At 37.9% G+C, this 26,323-nt stretch overlaps 1 protein-coding gene across 1 annotated transcript in view; it reads left to right on the top strand.

Moving 5' to 3' along the window:
- LOC311294157 (mitochondrial fission 1 protein-like) overlaps positions 1-16,482 on the top strand; it is a 50,351-nt gene extending 33,869 nt beyond the window's left edge. The window contains exons 3-5 of the mRNA XM_084414870.1: positions 15,731-15,807; positions 15,890-15,995; positions 16,147-16,482. Of these exons, the coding sequence (XP_084270996.1) occupies positions 15,731-15,807; positions 15,890-15,995; positions 16,147-16,253 (290 nt within the window). The 3' untranslated portion in view covers positions 16,254-16,482. The remainder of the gene's footprint in view (positions 1-15,730; positions 15,808-15,889; positions 15,996-16,146) is intronic.
- Positions 16,483-26,323: the final 9,841 nt, after the last annotated feature.

Genomic DNA, 26,323 nt, shown 5'->3' on the forward strand with positions numbered 1-26,323 from the left:
CTATCTATCTATCTATCTATCTACTGTATCTATCTATCTATTTCTAACTTTTCTTTCTTTCTAACTTTTCTTTCTTTCTAACCTTTCTTTCTTTATAAATAACTAATCTTTCTTTCAATTTTCTTATCTATCTTTCTTTCTTTCTAACTAATCTATCTTTGTCTTTCTTTCTAATATATTGTTCTATCTATCTATCTATCTATCACGAATCTTTCTTTCTAACGAATCTTTCTTACGAATCTTTCTTTCTAACGAATCTTTCTTTTTAACGAATCTATCTTTCTTTCTGTCTTTCTTTATATTTCTTTCTAACTAATATATTGTTCTATCTTTCTTTCTTTCTAACTAATCTATCTTTCTTTCTAACTAATCTATCTTTCTTTCTAACTAATCTTTTTTCTAACTAATCTTTCTTTCTTTCTAATTAATCTTTCTTTTTTCTGTGACTTATCTATCTTTCTTTCTTTCTAACTAATCTATCTGTCTTTCTAACTTTTCTTTCTTTCTAACTAATCTTTCTTTCTGTCTTTCTAACTTTTCTTTCTTTCTAACTAATCTTTCTTTCTAACTTTTCTTTCTTTCTTTATAACTAATCTTTCTTTCTTTCTTTATAACTAATCTTTCTTTCTTTATAACTAATCTTTTTCTTTTTTCTTTCTTTCTTTCTAACTAATCTTTCTTTCTTTCTAACTAATCTTTCTTTCTTTCTAACTAATCTTTCTTTTTTCTTTCTTTATAACTTTTCTTTCTTTCATTCATTCTAACTCTTTCTTTCTTTCTTTCTTTCTTTTTAACTAATCTATCGATCTATCTTTCTTTCTTTCTAATTAATCTATCTTTCTTTTTGACTAATCTATCTATCTCTTTCTTTCTAACTAATCGATCTATCTTTCTTTCTAACTAATCTATCATTCTTTCTTTCTTTCTAACTAATCTATCATTCATTTTTTCTAACAATTATTTTTCTTTCTTTCTTTCTTTCTTTCTTTCTTTCAGCTTTACAGAGATAAACGTATAATTTAAGGTAACAGAGATTGTTTTGGCTTTATAGCGGTTCTTTAATAAAGTTATTTTCCAGCTAAAGTTAGTTTTGATTGATTCGCTTCCGTCGCAACGATCATTTGTTATTAAATTAGGGGCCGCTAAGACGACACCATTCTCTCTACACAGACTTTAAACGTGAACCTATGATAAACGCTGATGCGCATTAAGAATTGGTTCTATAGTTATGTGCGTTTGAATATATGTGTGCAGGTTTGTAATTCCCTACAAACCCAGCCTAAACAAAGTACCGGTCTTTCCTTATAAATTTTGATACAGAATTTAATTTAATTTTGTCACTTCTGGGTAGGTACGCGAAACGAATTTTCCCGATAACGCTTTATCTGTAGAGTGGTAAAGGGATCCTCCATAGGGAGAGACTAGTTGGCACTTCAGCACTGCGGGCTCTATTTTAATGATCTGAAATGCAAGTATCGAGCGCGAAACGCAAGTAACTTTGTGGGTGGGTCTTTGCGGGTCCAACGCAAATCTAAAATGGGTTGGTCTCAAGTAGCTTCATTATTCATAGGTGTGGTTTGGGCGTAACCTGAAATAAACCAATCAGAGCGACATCTCACATTCCCTTTAAGAGCAGGCACGCTTGTTCTGTGGCGGATTGCTATTATAACGGCGGATTTGCCAGGCACGCGCCAAGAGCGGTTCACAGCCGAGGAGACCGACGTTCTCGTCAGGGCCATAAAACACAGAGAAGTGACATTGGGAATGGGAGAAACCCACCCAAATTAACTTCGGTTAAACAGGCGTATGATAATTTGGGTAAATGTGTAAGCTAGATTTAAGCTTTTACAATAAACTATCTATCTATCTATCTATTGTAATAATGTATGATTTGCAAAAATGAAAACTGCTGCTTCTGTGTAGATGAGAGAATCAAAGTGTATGCGCGTTGTGCACACGCTACATTGATTATGGACAAGCATGCGCCCTTAAAATAGCATCTGAATAACATGCGCAACGCGCCACTGACTTTAGACTAGGTTTTTCCTGGTCAGTGGCGGAATTGTTTTCTAAACCTGCAAAATAGCACCAGGGAACGTTTGCGCCGGAACACGCCGCCTCCTTGAGCTGAACCGCCCCGGAGAGCGCAAGTGTATTTCCTAGTTTACCGACGTGCGTCTGTGGAGGGAAAAGTCCGCTGTGCGCGGGTGTAAAATAGGAATGATACATGCGTCGGTGTATAAAGTCAATTGCGCTGGGTGCAAGATAGGGCCCTGCGTTGTCATCGGGTCCAGGCGAAGGTTCTTCGGCAGATCTGGATACGGCCTGGATCCGGCAGGCTGCGGGAAAACCTCTGGATAAACAAAGACACTAAAATTAGCGTAGATGCCATTCTTCTTATGATGTAACGAGTACATCAGGATTTATGGGAAGTGTTCCCGGTTCCGGCTGACCTAATCTATGCAGCCTAACATTGAATTATAGAAGTCTATAATGTATTATGTGAATGCTAAGTCAAAGAGATGTGTCTTTAATCTAGCTTTGAACTGACAGAGTGTGTCTGCTTCCTGGACAATGTTAAGAAGACTGTTCCAAAGTTTTGGTGCTAAATAGGAAAAGGATCTACCGCCAGCAGTCGATTTTGATATTCTAGGTATTATTAACTGGCCGGAATTTTGAGATCGCAATAGACATGAATGCGTTAACAGCTCGCTTAAGTACTGCGGAGCTAAACCATTTAGTGCTTTGTAAGTAATCAGCAATATTTTAAAATGTATGCAGTGTTTAATAGGCAGTCAATGCAGTGTTGACAGAACCGGGCTAATATGGTCATACTTCCTGGTTCTGGTAAGAACTCGAGCTGCTGCGTTTTGAACTAGCTGTAGTTTGTTTATTAAGCGTGCAGGGCAACCACTAGGAAATTACTAGTCATCCAGTTTTTTATATCAGCTATGCATTCCGTTAATTTTGTGAATTGGTAAGTTTCGTTAGGTTTTGAAGAAATATAGAGCTGAGTATCGTTAGCATAACAGTGAAAGCTAATTCCATGTCTCCTAATGATATCTCCTAAGGGTAGCATGTACAGAGTGAACAGCAACGGTCCTAGTACTGAGCCTTGTGGTACGCCATACTGAACTTGTGATCGATAAGACATCTCTTCATTTACTGCTACAAACTGATAACGGTCAGATAAGTATGATTTAAACCATGCTAGTGCAATTCCACTAATGCCAACATAGTTTTCTAGTCTCTTTAAAACAGTGGTTCCCAAACCTGTCCTGGAGTACCCCCAACACTGCACGTTTTCTTTGTCTCCCTAATCAAACACACCTGATTCAACTCATAATGAGCTGATGAGTTGAATCAGGTGTGTTTGATTAGGGAGACAAAGAAAACGTGCAGTGTTGGGGGTACTCCAGGACAGGTTTGGGAAACACTGATTTAAAAGAATGTTGTGGTCAATGGTGTCAAATGCAGCACTAAGATCGAGTAACGCTAATAGAGAGATACAACCACGATCGGATGATAAGAGCAAGTCATTTGTGACTCTAACGAGAGCTGTCTCGGTACTATGGTACGGTCTAAATCCGGACTGAAAATCCTTGCAGATATCATTTCTTTCAAGAAAGGAACACAGTTGTGAGGATACTGCTTTTTCTAATATCTTTGACAGAAAAGGCAGATTCGAGATCGGCCTGTAATTGACTAATTATGTAGGATCAAGTTGCGTTTTTTTAACAAGCGGTTTAATCATGGTTTTTGGTACGTATCCCAGAGACAAAGACAAATTAATGATATTAAGAAGAGGATCTATGACATCTGGAAGCATCTCTTTCAGTAGCTTAGTCGGTATAGGGTCTAACATACATGTTGTCGATTCTTCCTCTCCTATAGCAAAAAATTAATCAAATTTTTCCTCAGGGAGACTAAAATGCACTCCCTGATGCGATACTGTAGTAGACGGTTGCATAATTATAATTTTGTCCCTGATATTATCAATCAAGTGAAGAAGTTCATAAAGTCATTACTGCTGTGTTGCTTGGAAACTTCTGGGCTTGAATCTTTCTTTTTCGTTAGTTTTGCCACTGTTTCAAATAAATACCTAGGATTATGTTTATTTTCTTCTAATAGGGTTGAAAAATAAGCAGATCTAGCAGCTTTTAAAGCCTCTCTATAAGTAATTGAGCTCTCCTTCCATGAAATGCGAAATACCTCTAGTTTTGTTTTCTTCCAGTTGCGCTACATTTTTCTGGCTGCTCTCTTAAGGGCCAGAGTGTGCTTGTTGTACCACGGCGTTGGACTATTTTCTTTAATCTTCTTTAAGCGCAACGGAGCAACTGTGTCTAAAGTGCTGGAAAAGAGAGAGTTAAAAGTTTCTGTTGCAATATCAAGTTCTTCTAAGCTATCTGGGATGCTGAGATGATGAAACTTATTAGGAAAATTATTGATAAAGCAATCTTTAGTGGCAGAAGTGATAGGTGTCGGAGTCGGCTTTGCAGCCTTGGCTAAATGTAATTTACATGAGACTACATAATGATCTGAGATGTCATCGCTCTGCTGCAGAATTTCAACGGCATCAACATCTATTCCGTGTGATAAAATTAAATCTTAAAAATAGTATGATTATGACAATGAGTAGGTCCTGACACGTGTTGTCTAACTCCAATTGAGTTTACAATGTCTTTAAATGCCAATCCCATTGCATCTTTTTCATTATCTATGTGTATATTAAAATCACCAACAATTAGTACTTTATCTGTAGTCAATATTAATTCTGATAGAAAGTCCACAAATTTTTTGATAAAATCTTTATGGTGCCCTGGTGGCCTGTATACAGTAGCCAGCACAAATCTCAAACGTGCTTTATCGTTTACACTATATATTTTTACATTAAGCACCAACACTTCAAAAGAAGTATATTTAAAACTTGATTTCTTAGTGGTTTTGAAAATATTACTATAAATTACAGCAACACCTCCTCCTTTGCGTTTCAGACGAGGTTCATGTTTATAACTGTAATCTTGTGGGGTTGACTCATTTAAAGTAATGTAATCGTTTGGTTTTAGCCAGGTTTCTGTCAAACACAGCACATCTAGGTTATTATCTGAAATCATATCATTAACAATGAGTGCTTTTGGAGTAAGGGATCAAATATTCAGCAACCCAAGCTTTATCATTTGCTCATCTGTATTATATCTGTTTTTTATTTGTTGAACATCAATTAAATTTTTAACCTTAGATGGGTTTGGACGTTTTTTGGATTTCCAAATTCGGGGAACAGACACAGTCTCTATATGATGATATCTAGGTGAAAGAGGCTCTATGTGATGGGATTTATCTGACCTTGGTGACGCCGAGGCCGCTAGCAGACAGTCGGTTAAGCCAGTCTGTCTGCTTCCTGACCTGGTGCCCAATTTGTCGTTTTTTTTTTTATCTCTAAGACTATGAGCCAAATTACTAGAGAGAAGAGCAGCACCATCCCAGGAGGGATGAATACCATCTCTTTTCAACAGGTCAGGTTTGCCCCAAAAACTTTTCCAATTGTCTATGAATTCTATATCATTAAGCGGACACCACCTCGACAGCCAGGCATTGAGTGAACACAATCTACTATCTCATCACTCCTGCGAACAGGAAGGGGGCCAGAGCAAATTACAGTGCTTGACATCGTACTTGCGAGTTCACACACCTCTTTAATATAAATTTTGGTGATCTGGCGGAGTCGAACATCATTAGTGCTGACGTGAATAATGATCTTAGAGAATTTACGATTAGCATTAGCCAGCACTTTTAAATTTGCTTTGATGTCAGGCGCTCTGGCTCCCGGCAAACATGTGACTATGGTGGCTGGAGTCTCTATTTTCACGTTCCGTGTGATCGAATCACCAATTACTAGGGCACAATCAACAGAATTCTCAGTGGGTGTTTCACTGAGCGGGGCAAATCGATTTGTTATGGTAATCGGAACGGAAGAGTGTTTTTTTTTTTTTTTATCCGCGACTAGAGCGATCCCTCACTGTCACCCATTTGCCTTGCTGCACAGGCACTAATTCAGCCGCAACCGAATCATGTTAAGAGTTCACTATGCTAGGCGCATCCAAAATAGTATCTAAAGCTCTCTGACTATCCTCAATTAAAGTTTGGATGCGTGTCTCTAGTTCTGAAATCTTCTCCGTCAGCCTGACTGCCTGCATTTATCACATATAAATCCTATATTGCCGACAGAGAAGGCTATGCTAAACATGTGACATGAAGTGCAGGTGACAATAACAGGACAAGACTGTGACGACTCATGTGCGTCATCCCTGTGTTGATATGGAAATGTGCCGCCTTCCAAAGGAGTTATTGGTGGGCGTTCTTATTGAGGACACCTGCTGTTGGTTTCCGGTCTCTTCCTTTAAAAAGGGCCTGATGACAAGTGACTGCGGGACGGGCGCGGCTGCATTTCGGACCTTGCTTTGTTTGCGTTCTGTTTATGTTTTGCATCCAACATTTCTACAGCTCATTACACTTCATGCATTCACTTAACTTTACACCACTGATTCCTGACAGTCTCATGTCACTTTATTCTTTTTCTGTATAGTTTTCTTTTGTTAATAAACTTCGTATATTTTTTGGCACTTTTGGCGTGTGTCCCCGTCTTTGTTGCGTCCTTCTGAGCCATGGGGCGTAACAAATAGGGGCTCGTCCGTTTTTGTTTGATAGTTTGCGAATGATGGAAATATTTGATAAACTCATTTGTTTTGTCGAGTTTTTGTTTTCGATTTCGGTTATTCGTTTAAACATAATTTGAGATGGTTGTTTGTTCCTGACGTTTTGAGGGAAATCCTATTTGAATAATTTGACGTCACGGCGCAATTTAGTTTTGTGTTGGGGACCACCTGACAGTGATTTGTGCAGTTCGCAATGATTTGATCGCCGTTTGAAGTCACAGACGGGTAAGTAACTATTGTGCAAATTTGTTTTTTACTTGGAGTTTTTCCCGGTTAGGCTAAGCGACTTGTTTCCTTTGAGACATGTCGGTTTTGTTGTTTTTGTAGTGCTGTGGTGAAAGCGGGTAGTAGCGGTTGTCTCGGGAGCACTTCCGTGGTGTTGTGAATTGTCGCTAGTCTAACTAGTTGCAATTGCACCCATTGGGTTCGTGTGCTTAATTTCCCCCCGCCGGTAACTACATGAAGATTAGGGTCTAGTAAGTTAGATTGTTTGGAAAGGTAGATAGGGGGGAAATTCTGAGTGTTTGTTTGCACAATTGGTTGCTTGTGTTCTGTGATGCGTTTATGGCGGATGTAGAAAAGTTTGCTAAATCACCTTCACGTGAATCGTTAGATAAATGCAATAAAGAGCAGCTTTTAAGAATTGCGGAGTTTTATGAAATTACAATTAGTGATAAGAGACTTAAAGAAAGTACTATTAAAATTGAGTTGGAAAATAAATTGGTGGATAAAGGAATTTTGTCGTCTACAATGGAGCAAATTCAGGACGTACACGCACAAGACTTAACTGTTTCGCAGTCCGGTTTAACTTTTGACCAACAAAAAGAGTTGTTGTTGCAAATAGATCATGAGAGAATGAAACATCGATCTGAACAAGGTAAACTTGAGTTAGAGAAGGCAAAAATGGAGCTGGACTATTTAAAGCTCAAACTTTTACAGGAAAGTAGGGAGAATACTGATAGTTCACTGGAGTTTGGTGCTTTTGGAAGTTTTCCATTGCATCAAAATTTAAAACTTGTTCCTAAATTCAATGAACATGATCCGGATGTGTTTTTTTCTCTTTTTGAACGTGTCGCTGAGATGCAAGGTTGGTCCAAAACAAACTGTGTATTGTTGTTGCAGTGCGTGTTAGTTGGTAAGGCACAATTAGCTTTTTCTGCTTTAACTATTGAATGATGAGTGTAAGGACTATGATACTGTTAAGGCAGCGGTGTTGAAAGTTTATGAGTGTGTGCCTGAAACTTATCGACAGCGATTTAGATCGTGTAAGATGATTCCAGGCCGGACCCATTTGGAGTTTGTGCGGGAGTTGAGACGACAGGTTACGCGTTGGTGTTCATCGCTTGATGTTAAAACATTTGATGATTTGCTTGAGTTGATTATAATTGAACAGTTTAAAAACTCTGTTCCAGAGCAAGTTGCAACGAATGTTAATGAACACAAATTTCAGTCTCCTGAAGAAGCGGCATCATTGGCTGATAACTATGTGCTTACTCATAAGAGTTCGGCTGCTGTTTGGCAGACACGGGAGGAAGTGGGTTTAGCTCATTTTACAAATAACACTTCACAGTCTGGTCATACATTTTCAAGCAAATTTGATCAGTCCAAAACTTGTAACTACTGTCGGGGAAAAGGACACTGGAAAGCAGATTGTTTGATACTTAAAAGTAAAAATAAACGAGTTGAGACGGGTAAATTTAAACCTGCGGCAATGGCCAATTCTGTTCACTTATGTGATAGTGACACTGATATTAAACTTTCTAATAATTGCTTGTCTAGTTTTTCTCCTTTTATTACAGAAGGGCGAGTGTCTTTGTTGGATGGATCTATGGAAGTTCCCATTAAAATCTTGCGGGACACTGGAGCTGTGGATTCATTCATTTTAGAGTCCACTTTGCCATTTTCCTCGCAATCTGAAACTGGTGAGAGCATGTTAGTTCGGGGAGTGGGATTAAATACGTTATCAGTGCCTTTACATAAGGTGAAACTTAGCTCTGATTTGGTGACTGGTGAGGTTGCGGTAGGACTGCGCCCTGTGTTACCAATTGAGGGGGTTCACCTTATTTTGGGTAACAAATTGGCAGGAGGTCAGGTCTGGCCTAGTGTACCGCCATCTCCTATGGTTTTGTCCGGGAGTGACGTTACTCAAGAAGTTCTAAAGGGAGATCCTGTAGCTATTGCAACTCGGGCTATGGTCAAAAATGCTCAGTGTGTCCTGACCGATGAAAACAAACAAGTGTCAAAGGCAAATATTTCTCTTCCTATACCTAACTTGTCTGATTTGTCTTTTCCGTTCTCTACAGATGAATGGAGTAAGGAGCAACATTCAGATTCTTCATTGTCTGAATTGTTCACTCTTGCTCTTTCTGACAGTGACGTAGCTGATGTGGCCAGAGCGTACTTCATTCAGGATGGACTCTTGCTGAGAAAATGGTGTCCTCATGGCCAGGATTTTGTCGGTGATCCTATTGTCCAAGTAGTTGTTCCAGCAAAGTTTCGCTCTATGGTTTTAGAAGTTGCTCATGAAAAATCTGGTCACCTTGGGGTTAAGAAAACCTATAATCGGGTTCTACGTTATTTTTTTTGGCCACGACTGAAGCGGGATATTTCTGCTTATGTTAAAAAATGTCACACTTGTCAACTTACTGGTAAGCCGAATCAGGTCTTAAAACCGGTTCCATTAAATCCGATTCCAGCGAACTGTGAACCCTTCGAACATGTTGTTGTGGACTGTGTGGGTCCTCTACCATGCTCGAAGTCAGGAAGCAAGTATTTGCTTACCGTTATGTGCTTGGCTACACGTTTCCCTTCTGCCTATCCCTTGCGCACAATTACGTCACGTTCAATTGTAAAGGCTTTGTCACAGTTTATGTCAATTTTTGGCATTCCTAAAATAGTTCGGAGTGATCAGGGTTCTAACCTTACGTCTCATCTTTTCCAACAAGTATTAAAACAGCTAAAAATTAAGCATAATCTTGCTAGTGCATTTCATCCCTTCGTGCTTATTGTGTACAGTTGGATGGAGATTGGGAGGAGGGGTTGCCCTGGTTATTGTTGGCTGCACGTGAAGTTGTACAAGAAAGCACTGGATTTAGTCCTAACGATTTAGTTTTTGGTCATAAAGTTCGGGGGCTTTTGGCAGTACTGCAAAATCCTGTTAAAAGTTCAGATTCACCAAAAAATTTGCTTGCAAATGTCGATGGATTTCGTCAGAGACTGATACAAGCAAGAGAGTTAGCCAGTGCTAAGCTTGAAAAGCAACAGCATAAAATGAAACGGTTGTATGATCGTAAAACTGAACGCCGTGTTTTTGAGCCAGGAGATCAGGTCCTTGTGTCACGTCTATTGCCGTCTTCTCCTTTTGAAGCAAAATTTGAGGGCCCGTTTGTGGTGAAGCGCAGACTGAGCGATGAAAATTACATAGTGGCAACTCCACATCGGAGGAAGTCTACTCACTTATATCATGTAAATCTGTTAAAACCGTATTATGAGAGTTTTAAGTCAAATAATGATGGATCTGTTCATTCAGTTCTACTTGCGACGTCTGATGTTTCAAACTTTTGTTCAGGGGAGAAAGAGGGTTATGAACCTGATGATAGTGTTTTACGTGGGCGATTAAACAATACTGAATCTTTGGAAAAACTTGATGCTACTCTGGTTCACTTGTCACCGTTACAGTCTGTAGATTTGATTTCTTTGTTACAGAGTTTTCCAGAATTGTTTGGGGACACGCCAACGCGTACTGATTGGGCTGAACACGACATTGATGTGGGTAACGCATCACCTATAAAACAACGTTATTATCGAGTGTCACCAGAGAAACGAAAGCTAATGGAAGCAGAAATTAAATATATGCTGGAAAACGATATAGCAGTTCCTTCGAGTTCAGACTGGACATCGCCTTGCTTGCTGGTTGCAAAGTCTGATGGTGCGGTAAGATTTTGCACCGACTTTCGTAAACTTAATAGTGTGACAAGGCCAGATTGTTTCCCACTCCCACGAGTGGATGATTGTATTGATCAAGTTGGTTCTGCTAAATTTGTAACAAAGCTTGACCTGCTGAGAGGGTATTGGCAGGTGCCTTTGAGTCAAAGAGCTCAGGAGATTTCCTCATTTGTTATTCCATCAGGCCTCTACTCATACCGGGTTATGAGCTTCGGGTTACGAAATGCACCTGCCACCTTTCAACGGCTGATGAATCGTGTAGTTTCGGGCCTTGAAGGGTGTGCGGTGTATCTAGATGACCTTGTAGTGTTTAGCGACAGTTGGGATTCACATTTAGAGCGCTTGGGCGCTGTCTTACGGCGTTTGTCAGACGCCAAGTTGACAGTGAACCTTGCGAAATGTAGCTTTGCTCAAGCTACTATAACTTATCTTGGCAAAGTTGTGGGTAACGGGGAGGTACGGCCATTAAGTGCTAAAGTTCAGGCTGTTTGTGACTATCCTGTTCCTACTACAAAAAAAGAGCTGATGCGCTTTTTAGGATTAGTAGGATATTATCGTTCCTTTTGCCGCAATTTTTCTTCCGTTGTTGCACCACTCACTGATCTTCTAAAGGCTAAGGCAAAATTTGTTTGGTCATCGAATTGTGCATTGGCTTTTGACAACGTTAAGTCTTTATTGTGTTCTTCCACTGTCCTGGCTGCTCCTTGTTTTGAGAGACCTTTTTCGTTACAGGTGGATGCAAGCCAAGTTGGTGCAGGGGCTGTCCTTCAGCAGGGCGATGAGGAAGGTGTGATCCACCCTGTCAGTTTCTTTTCTCGCAAGTTTAATTCCTATCAGTTGAATTATTCCGTAGTGGAAAAGGAAGCTCTGGCTCTGATTTGGGCGTTGCAACATTTTGAGGTTTACGTTGGTTTGGGTCAACCCGTGGTGGTCTTTACGGATCACAACCCGTTGACGTTCCTGAATTCATTCCATTGTCCGAATCAAAGGCTTATTCGTTGGTCTCTGTTTTTACAGGCTTATTCCCTGGATATTCGACATGTTAGAGGATCCGAAAATGTTGTTGCTGATGCCCTGTCGCGTGCTCCTCTGGGTAATTAAAGTGCATTTATATTGTTGTTAACTTTTTTTTCTTGTATATTACAGGGTTTCTTGATAGACCCCTGTCTTAAGGGGTGGGGTGTGACGACTCATGTGCGTCATCCCTGTGTTGATATGGAAATGTGCCGCCTTCCAAAGGAGTTATTGGTGGGCGTTCTTATTGAGGACTCCTGCTGTTGGTTTCCGGTCTCTTCCTTTAAAAAGGGCCTGATGACAAGTGACTGCGGGACAGCGCGGCTGCATTTCGGACCTTGCTTTGTTTGCGTTCTGTTTATGTTTTGCATCCAACATTTCTACAGCTCATTACACTTCATGCATTCACTTAACTTTACACCACTGATTCCTGACAGTCTCATGTCGCTTTATTCTTTTTCTGTATAGTTTTCTTTTGTTAATAAACTTCGTATATTTTTTGGCACTTTTGGCGTGTGTCCCCGTCTTTGTTGCGTCCTTCTGAGCCATGGGGCGTAACAAGACATTACTCACCGTGTTTGTTGACTGATTCTTACTCACCTGGGTTTTTTATGAACTCAAAGGCACGGGCGCGCGAGAGAAAAATAAATAAAAAATAACTGAGTGCACGGGTGGCGCGTTAACAGGCTAGCGAATTACTAGCGTGTTGTGCTAATAATAACGGAAGCTAGCGATGTCAGGTTAATCTGAGATGTTGGGTAAGTTGTATTTAGTAGTATAAACAACTAGCCTGGTTAAAACCAGACCATTCTCAGTAGTAACTGAGTTATGGTCTGGCAAAGCTTCATTAATAACTTGTTTCCAAAGGGCGGACGTCACTCAAATGCCTCTGGGCACAATTGGATAGACCTAAAACCAATCAGAGCGATCGTCATCGTGTAAAGCCATATGCTGCGTCCCAATTCGCCTAAGTTACACTACGCCATAAAAGTATGTACTCTTTTTGTGAAGAAAAGGTATTTACTTTAGAATGTGTAGCAAAAAAGTAGGCAAGCTTTGGGACATACTACTTCGTCATCTTTATCGGACGGATCTGTCGCATGCATCCTGTCACTTAAACTGCCCTGTCAATCATCTTGTCACAGTTAAAATCCTCTATTAAATCTAATTTAATTTCCTACCGTTTCGGAGAGAAATGTAGTAGCACGTTCATCAGCCAGTGGGTCTTTCATGGAGACTGTCCTCATGTGTTTGCAATTTGAATATAGTAATGTTTAAAAGTTGGTGCGCTTCACCAACGGACGTCGCTCAAATGCCTCTGGGCGCAATTGGATAGACCTAAAACCAATCAGAGCGATCGTCATCGTGTAAAGCCCGCCTCAACGTTTCTGATTGGTGCCTCGATTTGGACGGATTAGAAATCGGCTTGAATGGGCTCTTTGCCAGACTACTTGCAGAGCAAATCTAAATTTGCCGGAAGTTTGTCTGGGTTTTCCCAGGCTAATAAACAACTAGAAATGATAGTAAATGATGGTTCAAAACAGAAAGAAATACAAGGCTAAGACGGAGCTTACAGCACCGAAGCAAACAAACTCACAGCAGGCAGCGAGGCAGACAGGAGCAATCCAAATTAAGAAATGCATGTACAACTAAAACAAGGAATGCAAAATCAAATTACTATAAGCACTCTTCATCAGACATCAAAAACCCTAAGACATTTTGGAAGAGACTTAACTCTTTAGTTAACAAAACCAATACAAATCCTCCTTCCAAACTTAGAGTGAACAATAGCATTATCACTGACCCTATCTCAATTGCCAATGCCCTCAATCAACACTTTTCTTCTATTTGTTGTTCTCAATCAGCTGAGCTCTCCTATTCTAGCATAACTAATGCTGTGAACAATATCTCTTTCTCCATTTCAACAATCCATCCCTCAGATGTTCAACAGGCAATCTCAGAAATAAAACATTCTAATGGCGCTGGTCCTGATGGTCTGGACATGAAGTTTATTAAACTTTCTTCTCATGTCCTAGCATTTCCACTTTTAATTTAATTTAATTTTAATTTTAATTTATCACTTTCCACCTGTGTAATTCCATTAATGTGGAAATTTGCTAAAGTAATACCACTTCACAAGAGTGGTGACTCACTTGATGTCAACAATTATAGGCCAATTTCCATAATCAGTAATGTAGCTAAGATATTTTAAAAGCTTATTTTTAGGCAACTGTCTAAATATATTAATGACTTTTCCCTCTTGACTCCAAATTAATCTGGATTTAGACATCATCACTCTACAACAACAGCCCTTACAGTATTTACCAATGATATTTTTTCTGCACAAGATAATAACAAGTCTACTGGTGCAATTTGTATAGACCTCTTTAAGGCGTTTGACATGGTCAATCATTATATTCTTCTTGACAAATTATATGCTATTGGTCTTTCTAAATCAGCTGTTCTCTGGTTTAATTCATATCTTCATTATGAAGTCAAAGTGTGTCTTTTAATTCTGCTCTCTCCCAGCCTAGAATAATGGAAATGGGTGTCCCCCAGGGTTCTTCCCTAGGGCCCCTTTTATTTTCCATTTTTATAAATTACCTCCCTCAAATATGCTCAGACTGTCAGATTCATCTATATGCAGATGACATAGTTATGTATACATCTAATCACAATATATCTAAGATTCAAACCTCACTTCAATCTGATTTCAATCTTATTCAAACATGGTTCTCTTCTAATTAGTTTTTATTGCATAAAAATAAGTGTTATAGCATGCTTTTTGCAACCAGATCTGCACTCCATAAGGAAAATAATTTTCTTGAGGTTAAATTTCTGGATGGTACACCTCTAAGTAATGTTGAGGAGTTTAAATATCTTGGCCTTTGGCTTGACTCACTGCTTACCTTCAGACCTCATATCGATTCTATTGTAAAAAACATAAACCGTAGCTTAAGAATGTTATACCGCTCAATTAATTGTTTTACAAAACAGATTAGATTAAAAATTATTACTCAACTATTATTACCTATAATTGATTATGCTGATGTTGTTTATCAGAACACTGCCGTAACCAATCTTAAACCTTTGAATGTGATTTATAATAGTATCTGCAGATTTGTTTTGAGGTGTCCATTTAGAACTGTCCAGAAATCACTGTCAAATGTATCAGTCACTGAATCTTCTTTCACTAAATTCTAGACGACAGTATCATTGGTCGCAGTTTGTTCACAAATTTATTTTTTCAAACTACCCATCCTATCTGAAACAATACTTGATTCCATATCAAACCTCTTACAGCCTAAGAGACACTGTCCATCTTTTTTTTTTGTACCAAATATATCCAAAGAAAGTGGGAGGAGAGCCTTTAAATTTAAAGCCCCCTCTGATTGGAATTGTTTACCTAGGTCTTTTAGATCGATCTCCTCTTTTCACCAGTTTAAAATGTCTCTTCTTAATTATTTGCATACAAGCTGCAACTGTTTTCCTCATGCTTGATATAATTGTCTATATGAATGACCGTAACTGTTTTTTGACTAATATCTAATGGTTGGATTTGGGAAGATATGGGTTGTTTAGGTGTGATGGAGAGCATTTGTCTTTGTTTTGTATGTATGTGTGTGTGTGTGTGTGTGTGTGTGTGTGTGTGTGTGTGTGTGTGTGTGTGTGTGTGTGTGTGTGTGTGTGTGTGTGTGTGTGTGTGTGTGTGTGTGTGTGTGTGTGTGTGTGTGTGTGTGTGTGTGTGTGTGTGTGTATATGTATGGTATGTATGTATGTATGTGTGTATGTGTGTGAAGTTTTCCTGAGGTCCCCTCAAAAACGAGGTGTCACATCTCAAGGGGTTTTTCCTCTTAACAATAAATAAATAAAATTCCCTTTACATATAATTTATATAAATTGTATTTTTATACATGCAGGGAAGAGTGAAATACTCTAAAAAAAATGCAATGCTCTTGAAGTACATCAGTTTTCTGTATTTTTATTTCATCTTTACAATCACTATAATTTTGTCTTGCTACTAAATATAAATGTGGAATTGCTTTGTCTTTCACCAGAACTTATTCATAAGGGCACCAAAGATGACCAGCGGGATTATCTGTTTTATCTTGCTGTAGCCAACTATAAGCTCAAGGTTGTTATCTCATGTTTACATTGGACACTTATAGTTGGAATGACGTTGTGAATCTCATTCTACTGTTTTTTATTAACTCTAGGAATATGAGAGAGCTCTGAAATACATCAGGACTTTACTGAGGAATGAACCTGGAAATTCTCAAGCTTTAGATCTGGAGAAACTCATTAATAAAACCATGAAGAAAGGTAAGCATGTATATTGTCCATTTCTTTATTTAAGGTGTATAGTAATATGTTATGTAGGCTGTATAGGTACTGTATAAAAGTAATCTTTAAATGTCTCATGATTGAACAAGGAATTTGCATTGAACATGTTTCTCACTCTTATGTTTTCTAGATGGGCTGGTTGGAATGGCAATTGTTGGTGGCATTGGTTTGGGTTTGGCTGGATTGGCAGGATTGGCTGGTCTGATTGGTTTAGCTGTGGCTAAGAAATCTGCATAAGTGGATGACCTGAGCCAAATCTTAAAGCCTTAAGCCTTGTTTTGGGTGATGAACGGATGCAGAAAGGCCTGCTAAATATCTGTCATCGTGACACTGACAGAGAAGTAAGGCACCCTCTGATGCCTTATTAGCTTCCTCCTGTTAAAGCCAGTACTTTTTAAAGTCAGAAAAATCTTAAACTTACGGCATAATGCTAAACAGAGTGGCACCTATTCACATCGCTCTAATGAAAAGAAAAGGAACTTCGACAATATTTATTTCTGTCACAATAAGTGATATACAATAGATTCTTTATTCTTTGTAATTGTACCTACATACCCTTACTGAACACAAAAATGTGTGTGTGTGTGTGTATATATATATATATATATATATATATAGATATATACAGTACCAGTCAAAAGTTTGGAAACATTACTATTTTTAATGTTTTTGAAAGAAGTCTCTTATGCTCATCAAGCCTGCAGTTAAAAAAAAAAAACAGTAATATTATGAAATATTATTACAATTTAAAATAATGGTTCTCTTTTTTAATATATTTTAAAATGTAATTTATTTTTGTGATGCAAAGCTGAATTTTCATCAGCAAGTACTCCAGTCTTTGGTGTCTTATGATCCTTCAGAAATCATTCTAATATGATGATTTGATACTCAGTTATTATCAATGATGGAAACAGTTGTGCTGTGTAATATATTTTTTTGGAATACTTTTTTCAGGATTCATTGATGAGTAAAACGTTAACAGCATTTATTCATAAAAACAGCATTTATTCAAAATAAAAACATTTCTAACAATATAAATCGTTCCCATCACCTTTTATCAATTTAACGCATCCTTGTTGAATTAAAGTACTAATTTCTTAAAAAATATATTAGTTATTGTTCCCAAACTTTTGAACGGTAGTGTATATTGTTACAAAAGATTTCTATTCTAAATAAATACAGTTCTTTTAAACTTTTTATTCATCAAATAATCCTGAAAAAAGTATCTCAGGTTATAAAAAAAAATATTAAGCAGCACAACTGTTTCCAACATTGATCATAAATCAGCATATTAGAATGATTTCTGAAGGATCATAAGACACCAAAGACTGGAGTACTTGCTGATGAAAATTCAGCTTTGCATCACAAAAATAAATGACATTTTAAAGTATATTAAAAAAGAGAACCATTATTTTAAATTGTAATAATATTTCATAATATTACGGTTTTTTTGTTTTTGTTTGTTTTTTACTGCAGGCTTGATGAGCATGAGAGACTTCTTTCAAAAACATTAAAAATAGTAATATTTCCAAACTTTTGACTGGTACTATATATATATATATATATATATATATATATATATATATATATATATATATATATATATATATATATATATATATACTGTATATATCAGCAGGTGTTTATTAGGTATATAATAAGGCATTATTTTTAAGTGAAATGGATAATTTATTATTTAATGTTTAATTTGCACTTCTTAAACAAGGTTGTTTTTGTTGTTGTATTTTTTGCCTCGTAAAATATTGCACCTTTTTGTGTACGTTTAAGTCAGAGCCAAACCAATTTGTACATTTGTGATGTTGCTTCTTCTTTTTACAGATTCTAAGGCAATTTGGAATTGTTAGAATGTTAGAACTGGAAGAAAGCTTCCAGTTTAGACCAAATCTAAAAGTGTACTAAGTATCTAGTAATCTGTGTGTAGCTATAGGTATAGAAGACAATAGATAGTACAGAGGCTGACTGATATAAAATGTTATTGTTTGAAAACCAGTTAGGGGTTTTGCTTTGGAAACATTTGAATACATCGTTTAAAGGCATAAAAAAATTTCTTTTGTATTTTCATTCTTGCACTAAGGCCCAAAGAAAAGAGTTTGCTTCATTGTGTGTCACTGAGATTATCTGTTTTATTTTTATTTTGTTTTCTGATTTTGTTTTATTTACATTTATTTCAACAGTGCTTATTGCCAACTTTGAACACAGGCTGCAAATGAAACTAAACCCCATTTTGTTTATTGCATTAATTTTTACCATATGGAAAGAGATTATTTATTTCATAGAAAAAGAGGTACTGCAGGGTTACACACTGACGTTTATTATTAAGGGTTAAAGGTTTGTTAAGATTATAATCATAGTATTTCATTTGCCTTTAAAAGTCATGGTTGCTGTTCTTATATCTTTTTGCTTATCTCTTTTCAGTCATAAAGATGATTTATTAATCCTCGGCAGAAGTGAATTTGCAAAAAAAAAAAAATAGGTGAGGATAGTCACCCATACCTCTTTTCAGGAGTGAAATTGAGACAGGGGGTAAAGTTCCGGCTTTACTGGGGTAAAGTGTTGGGTTTTATTGTTGTGACTTTTCCAATGACATGACCAGTGCTGGAAAGAACTCAATAAGTCATATTTGTTAAGTCACAATAATAACTCAATTTGTTATTATTAGGCAACTCACACTAGCTGTAACTGGGGCACACCAAACATGATGCTATTAAAATGTCCTTCATATTCAGAGATCAGATTTCCCAATGCCAGTTGTCCAATTTATGGATGTATTCAGCCACAATTTTAGGTATATCCTTTATTTCCTAACATAGCTGTTCACTCCTCCTCTGTTGAAGTGAAGGATCACATTGTCAGGGAGCGTTTATTGAGGTGTGACAAAGGCCAAGTTATTTATTAAGTGGATGCCTGACTACTTGAAAAGCATACAGCCGATTTTAAAAACAATAAGATAGTGGAGGTGGTGTGTACTTATTCATACAATAGCTGTAGAGAACAAAATCAAGCATTGTGTTTGTGGATTTTATAGATATTAGGGAAATCCACTATATTTTAGGGATATATAAGGGAAATAAATGCTAAGTCCTCATCAGCCAAATGGGGAAAAAATGGGGAAAAGACAGTTTATGGTTTGTCAAGTAGTACATTAAACAAAATTGAACCCATTGACCCTTTTTCACAGACGGCAGTGATGCGATTCCAGTTATCAACATCGTAAACCTAGTAAGGTGTTTTATTTTTTATAAACTTCTAAATTTATCTTGTTAAAAAATATCTGAAATTATCATGGGTTACAAATTAAGTAGTAACATTTGGATTTAATTATGTATGGCATATTAATTTAGTTACTTTTTGAAATAACAGATTTTTAGGTTCTCATCTAAAAAGAAATAACTTAAATAACAGTACCTATCTTTATCGATAACTTAGTAAACCTTTAATGCTCACATTACTGATACAAAACACACAGAATAAACATTACACTGTAACAACTGAATGTTGTATCAACATATTCAGCCCCTCTAATGTAATCAGCATGTGTGTAAAAGATAAGACTCTGTACAATATCTTAAGCTGTCCTTAGAACATGTTAATGCTATGGTAAATATGAACATTTTGTACATGATGTATCGATTACCCAAATACACTTTTTTCCTTTATTTCATTTTTTTTTTTTTTTTTCTAAACATCTGAAACTATTATGTAAAGATAATGACCAGTGACTAGTATTAAAAGTGACATCTTGGTGAACTATTAAAAGACAAAAACAATTTTGAATTAAATCTCTTTATATATGAATTCCTGAATGTTACTATACACTTTTCACTGTATAATAAAACATTTCTGAAATTATTGTAGCCTATGGTTCACCAGAGATGGTAAAAGTTCTTAATGTTATTATATGGGTTGTTGAGATCAGTCATGGTTTCTGCATTTTATGAATGTTTTTTATGGCATCAAATTATTTTATGGTTTCTAACTGGAACTTTAATTCTTAGGAGTGGTGTTATATTTTGCACATTTCCTTAAATCAGTTCATGAAAACTGTAGCCTGAAGGCTTTTTGCTGAACCCAAAAACTATTAAAGAACCTTTCTTTTTAATGTTTAACCTATCAGAGTAACGTGCAGTATGCATTTATAACTTCTGGCAGCTACCAGGCATTGAAATCAAACAGCTTAAAAGGCATTACAAGGTTAAATTCCATGTATTGGTGCAACATATCGTTGAATACATAGGTTATTTATCACTACGTGTGGCTAGCAGTAGAATTATGAAATTTGATGGTGCTGTATAAAAAAGTGAACAAGATTTGATTTGGGTTGGTGGTTCTCTTTTGTACCTGTCTGCTTTTGTCAAAGCTCTGGACTTGTGTAAGACTATGTTTAACACACTCTCAGAAAAAAAAAATATATACAAAAGCTACCAATGGGACCATACCCTTTAAAAAGGTCATTATTTACTTTGTATCATTTATGTACTAATATGTACACTTTTGGTACCAATATGTACCTTTGAGGTACTAATATGCACTTTGGGTACAAAGGTGTGACTTTTGAAAAGGTACCGCCCCAGTGACAACTTGTGTGCCTTTTTTTCTGAGAGTGGTAACACAGCAAGACAGGCAGGCTATATTCCTTGAAATGTGCAGTATGCACACAGAACATAGACTGATCTCCAGCCACCCGGAACACCTTGGAACGCAGAAGATCCAGAGATATGAAAGACATATTGCAAATTATTGCACTTCTCTTGGGTTTTTTGGGGTGTGGGTTTGCTGTATTATCATTACTTAGTCACTACTGGAAAGTGTCTTCAGATGATGATAGTGTTATCATCACATCCAGCATCTTTGAGAACCTTTGGATGTCCTGTGCAGATGATTCCACGGGTACTTTCAATTGTTGGGATTTCCAGTCCATGCTCGCTTTACCAGGTAAAACACTGTCCATGATAACTGTATAAATAACTGTAATACTGATAATAGTACTATCATTATACTACTGCTATTTCTATCATTACTATTATTTACTCTTTACTAATTGAGTTACAATTAAAATATGCATGTTAATCTTTTTTATGTTCAAAACAAACTATTTTTAACATTTTATAATTATTTCAAAGTCATTAAAACTGACACATGGCACTAAAATATTATGTTGTGACCAACATTTTTGAAAATAAGTCTAAATGATCATGCAAAGTGATCTTTTAAGGATGTGAAATTAATTTGCGAAATCACCACCAAGTGGCGCAAAGGGACGGTTAGCAACACTGTTCATTAAGGCCGGAATTGTCATTTGTAACTGAAGATAAAATAATGAAATTAATTAAACAGGCCATTTAAGGTCCTTTTGATGTTACGGACTACTCCTTTATCACTGCTGTCTGAGACATTATGAAGTAATTACATTTACATTTATTCATTTAGCAGACTCTTTTATCCAAAGCAACGTACAAATGAGAACAATAGAAGCCGTTAAACTAACAGTTTATATATATAGAATAGAAGAGAAAGTGTTAGTATTACTGGATCAAGTGCTGCCGAAAAAGATGCGTCTTCAGCCATTTCTTGAAAATGGCTACGGACTCAGCAGCTCTGGTTGAGTTAGGCAGATCATTCCACCAGCAGGGAACAGTCATGGTAAAGGTCCGAGAAAGAGATTTTGTGCCTCTTTGAGATGGCACCCCAAAATGACATTCATCAATAGCCTATATAATTATGACCGCCGCTAGCATAGCTAGCGAAAGCGGTCATATAGGGATTGTCAAATTTTTTTTGTTTTTTTTTGTTTCGTCATCGATACCAGGGACACCGAAACACCGGGGAACATGAAATTTGGTGGGCATGTAGCCCCACTAGACTTTTACGGAAAAATTTCGTTTGGTCCCGGGGGCCACCCCCACCCCCCCACCCCCACCCCCCGCGCTGGGCCCCCCCCCCAACCCAAAAAATGCAGTTTTTCCTAAATAACTACCTGAACCGTGGCACCGAGGATGAAGACATTTTTATGGTATGTTGGTCTTAAGGGCCCACATCAACCTAGCCCATAATCGATTGTCAAAGTTTTTTTTTTTTTTTTTTTTTTTTGTCATCTACTGAATTTTTCGTCAACGATACCAGGGACACTGTAACACCGGGGAACATGAAATTTGGTGGGCATGTAGCCCCACTAGACTTTTACGGAAAAATTTTGTTTGGTCCCCGGGGGCCACTCCCGCGCTGGGCCCCCCCAAACCCAAAAAATGCAGTTTTTCCTAAATAACTACCTGAACCGTGGCACCGAGGATGAAGAAATTTTTATGGTATGTTGGTCTTAAGGGCCCACATCAACCTAGCCCATAATCACTCATTAGTGATTTGCGCCCCTTCCCATAAAAAATGAAAATGCAATATTATTCTGCTTTAATCGCCCCTATCTTCAGTTGAGATGTTCAGAACTGCACCATATTTCATGTGTATGATTAACTTGACATCCTCTGGGGGTATGCTAAGTTTCGTAGAATTTCATCCATGGGGTGGTATAAAATAAATTCATTTATGTGCACATTTAGTGACTGTACACTCATCGGCCTGTAGATGGTGCTGTTGAGCGAAGGGTTGCTGGTTTAGGATGATACTGTCACACACACACATGCAGGAATACAAACAAACGCAAGCATGCACACACACTGACATCCACACGCACAGACACACACACACACAAACACACACGCGCACACACATGTACGCACGCATACATACACGCACAGACACACACACACAGACACACACATACACAAACACACACACATACACACACACACAGACAGACATGCACATACTACTACTTTTTTTAGGTATCAGCCATATACCCGATTTACCAATACCCAATGTGTTATGCTTGGGCAGTATACTAATGAGGTGGGTGGGACATGTTTCATGCCATGTTAGATCACATCCTGAGAGTCTACGCTTTCAGAAAATATATAGTCAAAAATTTTAAGTGACCGATAACATCTAAATTTTTCAATTAGTCTGACGTATTATTTCTCATTGAGCCAATGTTAACAGACTATTGCAACAAGAATTTCACTTGGGCCAATTGAAACATTTAGATGTTATCAGTCACTTGAAATTTTTGATTTGGGAGGGTTAGAAATTTTTTACAGTGTACAGACCAAAATGTATTATGTGTACACTTTCTTCACCTAAATCCATAAAATCCCATTAATTTCAATGGGACATTTACTTAAGTGTTCTACTAGGTACAGTGGGAATGAGTTTAATTTTGTTTGTTTTTTGTTTAAAAAGCTGTTTGTTGTTACCAATGTAGCATGAAAAAGACTTGCTTGAACACAATAAGTGTGTTTTTGAAACTCATTTTTATAATACATTATGTAGGGAAAACCACTGTTATGAATGTGACATTTTCACATTACGGATGTTAAAGGGATACTTCACCTCTGGGAAGATGAATGTGTATTTAAAATAGGTCATTTAAGTAGAAGAAATGTGAAGACATTTTTGAATTTGGAGCTTTCTAGACTGAGAAAAGCCAGAAAATGTATTTTTGGCTTATGTGGATGAAAGACAACAACTCCCAGAATGCACTTGCTTTGCTGTCTTAGGAGGCCACGCCTACCGGTAAGAGTGCGCAGTTTAAAACAACAAAGCTAGCCTACGTGATGAGTTTGCGAGGGATTTAGAGATAGCCCAAAATGTCCGGGATTCGGCTTTTGCGTTCTACAGTCGCCATTCATTCATCATGTTTACTGTGGCGAGCAGGACGAGGCTGACGGCCGCGGGAGAACAGCGCGAGGCCGGTGGCATGATTACTGAGACGCGCCGGGTCTCCCATCTCTCACGGAGGAGCGGGAATTTTTCTTAGCAATGGTAAAACGCACATCAACCGATCACTTGTTTAGCGTTCATGTAAACACTACATTCAAATTCACCAATCGGAATGAATTCAGTTAGATTGAAACAAAAGGTGTGCATGTAAACAAGGAATAGCGACCGCAGAAAGCAAAAGCTGAATCCCGTACATTTTGAACGATCTCGCCCGCCGGACAAGTCCGGGAAAAGGAGGATGGTTACTTACTCAGCTTTCTCCTACTATTCAGCTTTCTCCACAGAACAAGAGCCTGCTAGCTTAGCTTCCAAAGAAAGACGGCTGACACTGTGTACATTCTGTGAGTGAGATCCCACCCTGTATGGGCGGGCTGAAAACATGCGGAACAACGCCATCTACTGGCTGTAGTCTTTAGCCTCTGGCCAAAAAATCCTCCGATGACGCAAAATGACGATTTTTGCGTCATCGGAGGATTTTTTCCAGACAAAAAATACATAAATCTCTTGTCTCAGGGGGATATGAGGGTGGAAAGCATGGTAATTCTAAAATACTACAGGTTTTCTACTAATACAAAGCTTAATGCTAAATCCTGAAGTAACCCTTTAAGTGTCTAAACTAATGACTTTTGATATAAAACTTAAATAGTAATAGCAAATAATTACAAAACTCTAAATTATCCATGATCCACAGGAATACTCCAGACAGTCTTTTAAAATATACAACTTATATACATAAACACGCAATACAGCCAAATTGCTCCACGTCATTTATTTTTGTGGAAAGCCAGTGCAGGCGTGAGCGGCGGTCATATTTTGTACCGCCATGCGGTACATCTAGTTATTCCTGTGTCACTGCTGAATCTGACAGTGAGACCCTCCAGTGAGTTTGGAAGCCATCTGATTTTTTTGACATTTCAATGTATTTTGAGGTCACATGTTTTTTGTGGGTATTCAAGTGCCTTATCCACCTTATTTTTCAGGTAAGAGTGGGCGCGGACATTTGTAGTTTTAATGTGTCTGGCTTCCGGTGTCATTTGCCTCCAGTTATTTTTAGCTGTACAAAACAGCTTTTTATGCTTGATATGGAAATCTGGTTTCCCTTTCAAGGGAACTCGAGCTGCATCGAAACGCTGCAGGAACGCCTCTGCGTGATTGCGCCATGAAGCACGTATGAAACCAGTCCAATGGCGTGACGGAACATCGGACGTCATCGACCAGAAACTATAAAGCACACCTGAACCACACAGGGGACCAATGTTTCGTAAAATATTGAAGCTTCCCCGGGCGCCGCCATTGATTAGCGGACCCCCACCTGCTGTTAGCATCCCATTGACTCCCATTCATTTTGACGTCACTTTGATAGCAAATAACTTTACATCTGAGGCGTTTAAAGACTCCATTTGTACATTATTTATTTCTAAAGAAACACGAAAATGTATAAAAGGCTCCATTACCTTGTATCTTACATTATGGCCCCGTAGAAGCAGATTTTGTAAAAAATAGGCTAACGATTGCGTCATAACCACGCGACTCTCTGTCGCAGAGTAGAGAAATTACCGTATAGACAGGAGGAGAAGCTCGCAGGCAATCGGGGGGACGTGGAGGCAAAATGACAAAATAATTAATCAGAATACTTAGCAAAAGTTTCTCCTGCTCCTAGCTCATGGACACCTCCTACTCACACTCTCCGCCTCTGCAAGTTTCGGAGGGGAATGATTCAGATTTCTCTTGGCACAGCTACTAGAAGTCAGACTACACATCTACGTCGTCAAGCTCAGTTTGAGTCTGCACAGTACAGTCAGCCATCAGGAAGTGAGAGCTTCTAATTGACTTCACTTTTCTCCGTTGAATCCAATGGGGTCGCTGTGTCCAGTTTATATACTGTCTATGGAACCACATACCGTCAGCTTCTGTGTCTTCAGCAAGCGCTGTATGTGAATCTGTCCCTGGTGTTTTTTTGTCCATCTTTGCTAGGCAGGAGTTTTCACCGATCTATATATATATATGAATATATATTCAACGCGAGCCAAGTCGCCCTCCTCAAAGAGAGATCGGCGGGAGCACAGCGTTCTCAACTGTTCTCACAACAATGCTCATTTTCAGCCCCTTGAGGGCTGACTGAGCATGTTGCGCTCCCAAATATATATATATATATATATATATATATATGCATATATGTATGTTAAGTACTGCAATTATCCAGTTCTGAGGTGCTGAAGCAAACCACTTTTTGAACCGTGTTCCCTCCCTGCCCTCACTACATTACGAGCGTGTACATTGTCTATGGGTCCGCAATATATTTATAATGCGGAGGAAACTGAGCTCAAGGAGTTCCCCTTTCTCTCTTTTTCCTATAATCACAACTAAAATGTGTGTTTGCAAGCTATGATTCTTTTTGTATTCAAATATGAATATTCAGCCTGTAATTTAGACTATGAAATACTTGTCTGATTGTT

This window comes from Rutilus rutilus, assembly GCF_951802725.1.
Source record: "Rutilus rutilus genome assembly, chromosome: 7".
NCBI classification, from domain to species: domain Eukaryota; kingdom Metazoa; phylum Chordata; class Actinopteri; order Cypriniformes; family Leuciscidae; genus Rutilus; species Rutilus rutilus.